The sequence below is a fragment of the Sminthopsis crassicaudata genome, chromosome 1 (assembly GCF_048593235.1).
Source record: "Sminthopsis crassicaudata isolate SCR6 chromosome 1, ASM4859323v1, whole genome shotgun sequence".
NCBI lineage: Eukaryota > Metazoa > Chordata > Mammalia > Dasyuromorphia > Dasyuridae > Sminthopsis > Sminthopsis crassicaudata.
This window is the reverse complement of record NC_133617.1, coordinates 749,318,740-749,332,186: the sequence shown is the minus strand read 5'-3', so window position 1 is coordinate 749,332,186 and position 13,447 is coordinate 749,318,740. Positions and strand designations below refer to the sequence as shown.

Below are 13,447 nucleotides of genomic sequence, written 5' to 3'. Positions count from 1 at the left end.
TTCTTAAACTCATATACTTAGCAGCCAAAGGGACTTCAGAGACCATCTAGACCAGTTCCCTCATCTGAAAGTTGAGGAAACTGAGGCCCCAAGAAAAAAAAAGTGATTTGAGCTAAGATTTGCACCCAAATCCTCTGATTCCAGATAGCCTGCTCTCTTTGCCTCCCTCTGTCTCTTAGAAAGGGAGCTTCTTTGCAGAAGTTTCTTTTGCTTCCTCTTGGAACCGGTTTCTTAGTTCTCCACCCTATATTCATCTTTTATGTATTACGATGGCTAATGCTTCTCACATCTCCCCCTTTATAAGCCAGTTATGAGTATTTATTGGCAAGAATCAATTGAAAACATATTTATGCCAGACCTGACCTTTCCTCATTCAAATCCCTTCAAGAGAAATCCTTAACCTTGGCCACCTTCCTTTATTTATTATTCTCACGAGCTTCGATGGAATTAAATGTGGGCATTTGTGAGAAGAATGGACCTCTTATATACTTAGGAGAAGTGGTCAAAATGCTTCCTCTATCATCTATCTATTCAAAGCACATCTTAGTCCTTTATGTGGATGACATCATCATTTCCAGAAGGGTGTTTTTCTCATCAACTAGGATATTATTCATTATTTTATTGAGTCTTTTAATTTCCATGCTTCTTTTCCCCCTTCTTCAAAATTTGCCTAAGGGCTTCTATTTCTTGTCTATTGGGCTACTGCTCAATATTTATATGTTTATATGTTCCTAACATCAGGGATGCAAATGGATGAAGCTTTCTGTGCTCTTACTTTTAATGTCCTTGGGCTATGTGGGGCACAGACTCAGATTAAATCTGCTCCCACACTAGCCCAAACTGATTCATCTTCCTTTGAGGATTCAAGGAGTATCAATATTGCCCAGGAGCTAAAACGTCTCCCAATAGGTTCCCTTTCATCTTCCACAACCAAATCATCCTCAGCTGCACAAAGTCCTTTGAAGCCACAGCCAGAAGTTTTCCCAATAAACCACTACGCTGTAGAGTTTAGAACATGAAGGGACCAATAAGGGCACTTGTCCAACCCCTTTGATTCCCCTTTGTCTAGTCTGTTTGATAGACCTATCTTGACTTTTTTAACCAAGACCAGAAGTTTTGAAAACTGCTGCTTCACAATATACTTTGAAGTCAGGAAGTGCTCTTCCTCCTTCATCACTCCTATCTTTTTTTAAAAAATCATTTTCCTTGATAGAGATAGAGCGCAAAAGCTTTTCAAAAAAGAATTTTATTATTATTTTATTAAGTTCTATGAAGTAGTCCTTTAGTAATATGATTGATAGGGTATTTATATTAAGTTTGATAGTATAGCCATTTTTATTATATTGGCACAGCCTAGCCATGAACACTGAGTATTTCTCTATTTAGATTATTAATTATTCACATTAATTATAAGCTAATTACATATTAATAACTTGTGATTTAATTTATTCAAGTCTCTTGTGTGCTTTGATAGGTTGATCCCCAGATGTGTTATGCATTTTGTAGTTATTTGGAATGAGATTTCCCTTTCTTTTGTTGCATTTTGTATTTTGCTATTATTATGTAGAAACACATTCATTTTTGTAATGAGAAATGTTGATGAAGTTACACATTGGCTTTGAAGTTACTAGTCAGTGTTTCCTTAAATGTGTGGTTGTTTCCCCCTAGAAGAGTGCAAGTCCCATGAGAGCAGGGATGGTTCTGTTTCTCTTTGTATCGCCACAAAATAGTGTAAGGCTTGGCACATAAAAGGAGCTTTTAAAATGTTGAATTGATCTGTTCATATAAAGCCATACAAGGGAATCTTCTTTCTCCTCCTCCTCTTCTTCCTCCTTTTCATTATCATCATCATCACCACCATCTTTCTCTACATGCAATGGAGGGATCCCTGACAGAAGTCAGTGGACATGAGTTCAAATCTTTCCTCTGATGCTCACTCAACCTCCCCAGCTCTTAGTTACCTCAGGATAAAGTGAAGGGCCTGGACTACCCAGCTGTTGGGGTTCCTCCCACATCTAGATCTCTTGCTCCCCTCCAATGTTCAACACGGTGATCCTGAGAAAGCTTGTCCTTTCCCTTGCAGGATGCAGGCTGGCTCAATGGCGTGAAGGAATCGGACTGGCTCCAGTACAGAGACCTGGACACCTACAAAGGCCTCTTCCCAGAGAACTTCACCCATCGCCTGGATTAGTCACCCCCTCTCCCCGGCCCTCTGGGGCCGAGGTGAAGCTGCTCTGTAGAGAGCTTGGCCAATGGCTTTCCAAACCGACGGGAAGATGAGGAGCCCGCTTGGGGGGCTCCACCGCTAACGCTTTACAGACTGGTGTCCCGCAAAGCCGGGGGAGACATATTCAAGGAGCATGTGTTGAAAAAAAAAGTTAAATTAAGTCAAATTTTAAAAAGTCAAGTGAACTCCTCCGAAGCAGCCAAGGAGGCCGTCCTCCTTCGTTCTGTCTGTGACAACGGGTTTGTTTGTGCTTTCTCTGAGCTATGGTGAATCCCGTACTTGATCCCTCCCCATAAAGTCTCAATTAGCTTCCTCAAGACCAGAACCTTAATTTCTCTGCACTAAGTGTATTGTATTGAGCTGCTGTGCTGCAGAAAGTTTGATAAATAATCTTGTGGTGAGGCACAGTCCTCCTTCCCTCTCCTCCTCCTTCCTTCCCCTTCTACTTTCCCCTTTCCTCTTCCTTCTTTTTCCCCCTCTTTTTCTCTCTCTTTCCAAATTTCTCTCCTCATTCTCTTTGTCTCTCTCTCCCTCCTATTTCTCTCTCTCTCTTCTATCTCTCTCACTGAGTCTCAATTCTTTCCTCCCTCTGTCTCTCCTCTCTCTTTCTGTCTCTGTCTGTCTCTGTTTCTCTGTCTCTCCTCTTTCTCTCCCTGTCTTGGTCTGTCTCTTGGTCTATTTCTCCATGTCTCTCCCTCTCTTTCTCTCTGTCTCTCTCTTTCTCAGTTTCTTTTTTTCTCTTTCTCTCTCTCTTTCTGTCTCTCTCTCCCCATTCCTCCCTTCCTCCCTCCTTCTCCCATTTTCCTCCCTCTCTTCCTTCTTCTCTCCCTTCTTCCTTTTCCCTCTCCTCTCTCTCCCTCCTCCTCCTCCTTTGTCTCCCTTTTGCTCTGGGTTGTCTTTGTTTAAATCTTAACTGCTGCAAATATTTTCAGTGTTCTTTTCTGCCATATCTCTCTATCTCATATATCTCCAAGCCCATTAAGCCCTCCGATGCAGCCAGAGATCGCAGGCCCTCTGTGCACACTTGCAGCCCCATAGGCCTCCCCGCCTCCTTAGTCCAGCCTCTCCTTCGGTTCTGTACCTCGGTGTGTCATGGGGACGCGTAGTGCTCTTATCCTGTCTGGCATTACAGTCCATGGTTTTGTTTCCCGAGCAAAACCCGCAGCCCTGTTGCCAAAGCATGGGACGGCGTCTCTGTGTGTATAATGTGCACTTTTCCCAGTGAGATGATGAACAGTGATTTTAAAGCTGCAAAAGAATCTGACATCAGTGACTTCTGTTGCTGAGGATGAGTGAGTAAAATGTTCCTTATCACTAATGTGACATAAAAGAGTATACTTTTGTATGAGATTGGCTGAAAGATGGGGGAAAGAACCTATCCCCAAACACACCTCCATGAAAAGGAAATCCCCCATTTACTTTCACTCCTTATATTTATGCAGCTCGCCTTCACAGATCCTTTAAACAAATTCAATGATATATCGTGTATCCAGAAGTCATCTGTAACGATTACGTTTTTCAGTGTTGTGTCATTCCAAATAAACCTTTGATCCTCCACCCATGAGCTGAGTTCCTCTCGAGGAGCGGCGTTTCTGAAAGGTTGGTTCGGTCTGGAAGTCAGAGTGTGGGGAAAATGGAAAATTTCCATTTTACAGATTAAGAGCTTGAGATTTGGAGAGGTTAAGGGACATACCCAGGGTGTTATGTGTCTGACTGCAGATCCAGAAGGTAAATAATGACTTGCTCAGAGTTAGTAGGGGCACCAGAACCAGAATTCTGGCCTCCTGCTTTCCAGGACAGGATTCTCCAAAGTGGGGGACAGAGGAAAGGGTAGAAGGGGGTGTGAATTCAGAATGAAAGGACCTGGCTCTGATCCTGCTTCTGCCTCTATGTGACCTTAGACTCAATTTCCTTATCTATCAAAGGAGGAGATTGGAGTAGATGACCTCTTAGGCCCTTCCAGCTCTAAATCTATAGCCTTAGGAGTTGGTAACATCGGAAGCAGGGGCCTCTCAATCCTGCTCCCTAAGGCACACACCAGAAAAATGAAAGCCCACAGAAGTTTTTGGTTGGCAGATGATTAGGCCTTCTCTCTCCTTCCTAACAGCTCTTAACAGCAGTGAGATGACAGCCCCTGAGGAAGGGCCCTGTCCAGAGTTCCACTAGTGAGCACCAAGTCTGGATACTAGTGGCAAGTCCAGGTTTACAGCCTTCATAATCAGCAATTCCTTTTCCCAGCAGCCTCACTCACGACCATATTTCTTCCTGGCATTTTTATGTCACTGTGTCTATAGATGAATAGATCAAAGAAATAGGAAAGTCAGTTAGTGGGTCCATTGTCTGCAGGAGATAATTCTTCACCCAAGCAAAGGGACTTTTTGGTGATTGAGTATGTATTAATCTCCCAGAACTCTCTCCACGATATATGGTGGCCAAGGCTCCGTATTTGCCACATGTTTGCTTTGTATATGCTCCTGATTCATGGTTAAAACTCCCCCGTGCAAAGCTACTGACTCCCATACTTTATGGAGCTCAAGGAAATAGTTATTATTAGGGTCAATTTTTTTCCTGGAACTAATTTATGACAAAGCTATGGCATCACATATGACAAGAAGAAAAAGGGATAATAATATGGCACACATAACAACATAATTTCTTCTGCATAAAATGGAATTAAGAAAGATTTAGGGTCTGAAGTAATACTGTGAATATTAAAAACCAGTATTGAAAAATTGGCCAGGGAAAGTGGAGCCAAGATGGCAGAGCAAAAGCATAAGCAGGGACTTACCTGAGCTCTCCACCAAAATACCCCCAAATACCTTTAAGTAGTGACTATAAAATTCTAAAGTATCAGAAAAAGATGAAATTAAAATATCTTATAGGTCAAGGTAACTTAGAAGGCTGGCAAGAAAGGTCTATTTCCCCAAGGTGAGAATGGAGTGCAATCCAGCACAGATTGTGCTGGCACAGACCTGGGCCCAGCAAACCAGGAACAGGCATCCAAGTGACTGGATCAGTGACAGCAGTGGTAGTTTCCTACTTCTCAGCCCACAGACAACAAGGGGATATGACAGTTGGTCAAAAGGAGATTGATGGGGGTCCCTTTGCTGACACCAAGGGCCTATAGTTGGATCAAGGTCACTTACCTAGATCTCAGTAACAGTGCAAGGAGGAGCACAAGCGTATCAAATGAAGCAGTGGAGTAGGGACCCTAGTCATAATTTCATGGTTGAGAAGAGTGTTCATAGTCACTCATAGACCAGTGTGCATTACAGTGAACATACATCTTCTTAGATCATACTGCCTTTAAAGGATCAAAAACTTCCAGGTCCCCAGAATTATCTCTGAAAATAGCTACATAAAAAAACTGAGGCTTGCTCCCTCCACTTGGAAAGCAGAGCCCCACTTTAGCATAGAGTTAAAAGCCAAGAAATAGGCTGTGAAATGAGCAAACAAAACATATGATCATAGAAAGCCAAACATTCAGAAGAAGACAACAAAGTCAAAACTCCTTCATCCAAAGCCCCAAAGAAAAATGTGAATTGGTTTCAGTCCAGAGAAAAGCTCCAAAAACAATTTTAAAATCAGGGAAGAGAGATAGAGAAAAAATTAGGAAGGGGAATGACAGTGATGCAAGAAAAATCATGAAAAAGGTGTCAAGAGTTTGGTAAAGGATGCACAAAAAATACTGAAGCAAATTATTCCCAAAGGACTATCAAAGTGTGCATTCTCTGTGATCCAGCAGTATACCTACTGGGGCTGTATCCCAAAAAGATCATAAAAGAGGTAAAAGGACTCACATGTGCAAAAATGTTTGTGGCAGACCTTTTGTGGTGGCAAGGAACTGGAAACGGAGTGGACGTCCATCAGTTGAAGAATGACTAATAAGTTATGGTACATGAATGCTATGGAATATTATTGTTCTATAAGAAATGATTAGCAGGAGGATTTCAGAGAGGCCTGGAGAGGCTCACAGGAACTGATGCTGAGTGATGTTAGAAGCCCAAGAGAACATTGTACACAGTAACAAGATTATTTGATGATCAGTGATGGACTTGGCTCTTTTCTACAATGAGATGATTCAAGACAATTCCAATAGACTTGGGATGGAAAGTACCAAGGGCTTCCAGAGAAAGAATGGACACTGAATGTGGATCAAAATATTATTTTCACCATCTTTGGTTGTTATTGTTGTTTGGTTTTTTGCTTGTTGTTTTCTTTCTCATTTTTTCCCCATTGTGATCTGATTTTTCTTGCCCAGAATGACAGATATGAAAATATGTTTAGAAGAATTGCACATGATTAACCTATGTCAGATTACTTGCTGTCTTCAGGATAGAGGAGGGAGGAAGATAGGAAGAAAAAAATTTAAAGTCTTTGTAAAGACAAATGTTAAAACAATCTTTGCTGGGGCAGCTAGGTGGCACAGTGGATAGAGCACCAGCCCTGAAGTCAGGAAGATCTGAGTTCAAATCTGACCTCAGACACTTAATGCTTCCTAGCTGTGTGACCCTGGGCAAGTCATTTAACTCCAATTCCCTCAGGGGGAAAAAACTATCTTTGCATGTATTGGGAAAAATAAAATTACTCTTAGGAAAAATACTGAAAAAAAATCATAGGTTAAATAACAGTGGCACAATCCAATGAAGAGAAAAGTGCCTTGAGAATCAGATTTGGCCAAATGGAAAAGCTTGTACTAAAGCTCACTGGAGAGAATAATCCCTTAAAAGTTAGGATTAGGCAAATGGAAGCTAATTACTTTATGAAGCATCAAGAAACAATCAAACATAATCAAAAGAATTAAAAAATAGAAGAAAATATGAAACATCTCATTGAAAAAACTGACATAGAAAATAGATCCAGGAGAGAGAATTTTAAAATTTTTGGACTACCTGTAAGTCATGATCAAAAGAAGAACCCAGATATCATCTTCCATATTAGGGGAAACTGCCCTGATATTCTAGAACCAGGGTATAAAATAAAAATTCAAAGAATCCTCCAATTTCCACCTGAAGTTAAATACCCAGGAATGTTACAGCTGAACCCCAGGTCAAGGAGAGAATACTGAAAGAAACCAAAAAGAAACAATTCAAGTATTGTGGAGCTACAGTCAGGAAAGCATAAAATTTAGAAGCTTCCACATGAATGTATCAGATATCAGATAGCTTGGAATATGGCATTCTAGAGGGCAAAGGAGTGAAGATTATAACCAAGGATCATCTACTCAACAAAACTGAGTATAATCCTTCAGGATGCAAAATACATATTCAATGAAATAGAGGGCTTTCAAACATTTCTGACGAAAAGACCAGAGCTGAATAAAAATAATGACTTTCAAATATAAGATGAAAAATAAGGATAAAAAGATAAACAGGAAAGCAAAATTATAAGGTATTTGTTAAGGTTAAATTGTTTATATTCTTACTTGGGAAAATGATATTTATAACTTCGGAAAACTTTCTCATTCAGGCAGTTAGAAGGAATCTACATACAAAAAAAGTAGTGCAACTATGCCCAAAGGGCTATAAAATCCATGCCCTTTGATCAAGAAATATGACTTCTAGGTCTGGATCCCAAAGAAATTAAAAAAAAAAACAAAAAGGAAAAGGATCTATGTGCACAAAAAAAATATTCATCACAACTTTTAGTGGAGGCCAAAAAATGGAAATTAAGTAAATGTCCATCAATTGGGGAAATGACTGAACAAGTTGTTGTATATGATTATGATGGAATGCTATTGTGCTTTAAGAAATAAGGAAGAGGATACTCTCAGAAAAACAGATTTACATGAAGTGATGCAAAATGAATTGAGTAGGATCAGGAGAATGGTGTACATAGTAATAGCAATATTGTATGATGATCTTTTAAAATGAATAGCTTACCTACTCTCGGCAAATACAATGATCCAAGACAATTCTATAGGAGTTATGATGAAAGATGCTGTACATTTCCAGAAAAAGAACAGGTAGAGCATGAATAAATTTAGAACTCAGAATTTGAAAACAAAAAACACCACTTATATAAACTCATGTCCTCATCAAAATGACAGTAGACCAAAAAAAGAATGTTCTTTCCAATGTCATTCATGCAACTCAACAATTGCAAATTGCCCCTGCTATGACTCTGGTTTGTGACCTCCCACACAGAGAATCCATCCAATATGCCAAGGAAGTAAACCTTTCTTGTTAACATTATGAGAATACTGATGTAACATATAGGCTCCTCACCATGTGACCAGCTCATCTTCTTTTTCACTAATATATCCCTTTTTGCCCTTTGTTCCATCTTTCCTTATTATCCCTAGTTTAAGCCCACACCGTCCATTTCCTGGAGAATATTTTCTGAGTCAGCTACAAAACACAAGGAGAATATTTGCCTTAAATAGATAGATCTTGGCTAAAGGGAGAAGTTTGAGTCATTAAAGGAGTTTGGTAATTTTTGTTTTTTAAAAACAATACAGCTATTCTGTTTAAGTCTGAACTCAGCTCCTTCTCAGATCAAATTAAGCCAGCAATTATTTATCAAATTGGTACAATATTCCAAGCACTGTTTTAAGAACTGGGAATATAAATACAAGCTTACATTCTCAATAAGCTTATATTCTAGTGGAAGAAGATAACACAGCTGTCATATCGATATAAACCCACAAACTCATACATGTGTATGTAGATAAATATAATATAAAGTCATAACCTTATTTCAGGGAAGAGAAAGGTATCTCACTTTTAAAAGAAAATTTTAATATAATTATGGGTTATATATATTTATATGAAGCATTGTGTATTCCTTGATGACTGACAAGGTAAGAGAGGTTTCAAAATAAAGAAATATCTATTTAGATGTTGCTTATTATCAGAAAATTTATCCATTTTCCTGAATTATTAAGATATATATATCTTAATAATTCAGGCTATATTTGTATATGTATTTATATCTATATATACATACACACACATACTTACATACAATTTCATACACAAGCTGTTCTGTTGTAACATGACATGCATTCCCAAAACTCAAAAATTTTATCAGTGAGACACAGACAAAAAAAAATAAGGACCTACTAAAAATGGTAGGATGATTTTATACCTGTTAAATAATTAAGATAAATAAAGATTAAGTAGTGATGATATCTGTGGCCTCTGGGTGCTTCTCTGCCTGGACTTTGGTTCCCAGGCAGCCTTTGGCTGGCAAAGGCAGTAACTAAGGCCAATGATGGATGATGGGTGTGAGTGGGACGTTGTTCTGCAGCAGAAGATACATAATAAATATGACATTTTGCCTGATGTTTGTTTATGGAAGTAGGTATTAGAAGGATTGCAGTTGTGAATTATTATTAAGAAATAAAGCTTTCTACTTTCTTGATTTTTCTTACAGAGGAAACTGCACATAAACAAACATATTTCTCATTATGTTCAAATTTTCCCCCAACATCAGTTGCTTTGAACAAACTTGTATTTTCAAAATGAATGTTGTAGCTGAACTAACTATATGTAACCTCAGACAAACATATATGCAATTCATGTTTATATATCTTAATATGGACGGATAGATAGATAGATAGATAGATAGATAGATAGATAGATGATACATGGATAATGTCAGCTAGGTGGTGCAGTGAATAGAGTGGTGGGCCTAGTATCAGGACTCAGGAAGATCTGAATATCTAAGATACTAAGCTTAAATCTTAAAATCCAAGAATCTTAGATACCTACTAGCTGTAGGTCCCTGTTTGCCTCAGTTTCCTCATCTGTAAAATGAGCTGGAGGAAGAAATAAGAAACCAGAATCTTTGCCAAGAAAACCTAAAATGGGGTCATGAAGAATCAGACATGACTGAAATGACTGAACAACATTAATAGGTACATGCATGTATGTGTGCATATAGCATAAATGTATGTAAGTGTGATAAATGAGCACTACGACTTGATCAAAAAAGAAGACGGCCTTTTCATCTAGTGAAAACCTTCTTTGGAATAATTCATGTGCTCTAATAAGTTCTTCCCAATGTCAAAGCAAAGTGAGGAAGATCCTTCATATATTGGGTTCCTCCTTCCACCTCATGGAGAATTTATGTGAGACCTTAACCTGGAGCTGTCCAAGGTAGATGAATAGGGAAGAACTACAATCTCTGTTCCACATGAGGAAGATCAATTCATTTGAATATCTGAGCAGTCAAATAGAAAGATTCAATGGGATCAGTTTCTGATTATATTGAATGAGATCTCCAAAGGTCACCACTACCATCTTCTCTCTCTTGGCTGTTTCCTTGGCTACAAAAACTATAAACAATCTCCTCCTCCTCTAAGGACATCTAAGGACAGGTTCTGCGTTTCCAAGCCCGCAATCCCTACTGCTCAAAGCCTATGTTGCCAAACTAACAATTCTCTTTCCCTTCAAAACTTAGGAAATGCCATCTGATTCCTGACTCCCTTTCTCTACACTCCAAAAGAACACAGTGAGTTGCTGTCTTCATACAAATGGCTCAGTGTTATGTCACAACCCATAAATTTTACAGCCACTCTTCTTATACACTGCCCTCTTTCCTGCTAAACCCTAATTCATTTCATTCAAGACGATGGACTATCTAGATTGAGAGCTGAGAGTATCTTAAAATTCCCAGCCTCCACTTTCATTTGAAAAGGAAGAAACTGTGGCTAATAGAGGTGAATTGGTCTGCTCAGCATCCAGGATTTGCTGAACCAGACTTCCAGCCCACAGGTTGCATTATCGCATGCTTAGTTACCCATAGTGCCTAGCAGCTCAGCATTTTCAAGCAGTCATTTAGGGTATTGTTTGCCAACTCATTATATGGAGCAGGTTGAAGTTCACCTTCCTAAACTGGGATGGCCATGTTATCATGATTTCCATCTCAAACCAACATTCAACCCCACTGCCTTGGCCCACATGCTCTGGAAGGCTAAATCGGTAGAAAGAGAATGAAAGTTTGAGTTTTCTTATGGGTTCCACAAATTCCAGAAAAACTCCAAGACCCTCTCTGAGTTTCTGCAAAAGAAGAGGTCAGTAGGAAAACTTATGTGTTTGAGAGGATGAGAATTGTACAAATACGAGGCACCCAGAACTGGTCACATACCACCTGTGTGAGACATTCAACAGATCACAGAAGGGACTGTGCAGCCCCTCTCACCCCCCAACCATATCCCCAACCATGGTCCCAAGGCTTGAAATCCAGGAGATCTGAGTTAGGGGATGGCAGGGAAAGAAGATGCTCCATACCTCCTATTGAAGCACACCCCTGGAGACTGATCACAAGGTAATTTTAGCTTAAAGTTCTTCCTGATTCGGAGTATACCCTAACGTCCGACCATATGGAAACCAACCAATTGTCAAACATTCATTAAGTGCCTCACTTCCATTTGTTCTCATTTCTGTATCCACTGGATGTAGCCAGCTAGTGAAGTAAATGACAATAAATATCCCTGCAGATTACAGGCAAGCCACCAAGGGTGGCTCTGAGGTTGCACCTGCCTTGCTGGGTTGTGGTCAGGCTCAGTTGAAATCATGTCTCTGTAGTGTTTTGGAAAATGATGTGCTAAAGTGATAGATAATTGTATCCACATGAGAATTAGGCAAGGCTTGTGGGTAGTGTACATAGATATGATCTGAAACCTCAACTCTGCAGGGGAGGGGAGCCAAGAACTGTATCTGAACCATAGGCATGCTAGGTAGGAGGGCCCTGGGAGCACTTCGGAGACTGAGTACTTTTATTCCCATAAAATATCTCCAATCTAGGTGTCTATGGAGTAGGGGTTGAATCTGAGTTTAGATGGAAAACCACTTATCAGGGATATGATATTTTCTCCACCAATCAAAAGCCACAAATCCTATCATATATACATCTACCGTCTCCTCCTCCTCCTCCTCCTCCTCCTCCTCCTCCTCCTCCTCCTCCTCCTCCTCCTCCTCCTCCTCCTCCTCCTCCTCCTCCTCCTCCTCCTCCTCCTCCTCCTCCTCCTCCTCCTCCTCCTCCTCCTCCTCCTCCTCCTCCTCCTCCTCCTCCTCCTCCTCCTCCTCCTCCTCCTCCTCCTCCTTCTTCTTCTTCTTCTTCTTCTTCTTCTTCTTCTTCTTCTTCTTCTTCTTCTTCTTCTTCTTCTTCTTCTTCTTCTTCTTCTTTCTTCTTCTTTCTTCTTCTTCTTCCTTTATTTCTTTTTGCTACTGCTATTGCTGCTGCTTCCTCTTCTTTTTCTTCTTCTCCTCATTATTATTTATTCATTTCCACTTATATCTGATTCTTTGTGATCCCGTGTATGATTTTCTTGGCAAGGATACTTGAATAGTTTGCTATTTCTTTTCTAATTCATTTTATAGATGAGAAAACTGAGGCAAACTGGGTTGTGACTTACTTAAAAAAAACCACAACTAAGTGTCCGAGGCCTGAAGTGAATGAGCAAGATGAGATTCCTGACTCCAAGCCTACACTACAGCACCACCTGGCTGCCATAGCAGGCAAAAAGTTATGGGTGGAAGCTTGGTTACAATAGAGATACCCACTATTTTCACAAACATTATCATTGCCTATTGATAGGTGTTCTGATGCACTGGCTAGAGAGCCAGTCTCCAAACCAAGAAGACAGGGTTCAAGTATCACCTCTAATATTGCCCATGTATCTATTCACCTCTCTGGGTTTCAGTTTCCTCATCTGTAAAATGAGAAGAAGAATTGTTTATGTTCTACCCACCTCTCAGGATAGTTGTGAAGAATGTATTTGTAAATCTTAATTTATATGCCAACGAAATACCAGTTATTTATGTAATTTCTAGGATGTTTGAAAGATGTGGGAGAGAAATACAAGGTTCTGAGCCTCTCGGTACAAGCTTGAGTCTCCATTATAATCGTCCTCTGCTGGAGAATGGACAGAGAATTTCAGAAGTAAGCAACAGAAAAGAGTTGTTGAATTGTGGCCTGTGGATTCTCTTGCCTCTGAATGGTTGTCGTGGTTGTCGTGTACTCAGTCTTGTGCCAGAGACAGATCTAAAGAGAAAGAAGACCCTATCTCTACTCTGAAGAAATGTTTAATCTAGAAGGAGAATGAAGATATGCATTTAAATAATTTTAATGTGACATAAAAAAGATGACTGGCCCACAAGGGAGGTACCCCAAAATACCAGGAGAGAGCAAAAGCAGCCAGATCCCTTCTAGCAAGGGAAAGATCCTCCCTTCTTCCCTCCCTACCTTCCTTCCTTCTTTCCTTCCTTCCTC

At 39.9% G+C, this 13,447-nt stretch overlaps 1 protein-coding gene across 1 annotated transcript in view; it reads left to right on the top strand.

Moving 5' to 3' along the window:
- The window catches only part of AMPH (amphiphysin), a 193,394-nt gene extending 189,610 nt beyond the window's left edge, over nt 1–3,784 (top strand). The window contains exon 22 of the mRNA XM_074283200.1: nt 2,084–3,784. Within this exon, the coding sequence (XP_074139301.1) occupies nt 2,084–2,191 (108 nt within the window). The 3' untranslated portion in view covers nt 2,192–3,784. The remainder of the gene's footprint in view (nt 1–2,083) is intronic.
- Nucleotides 3,785–13,447: the final 9,663 nt, after the last annotated feature.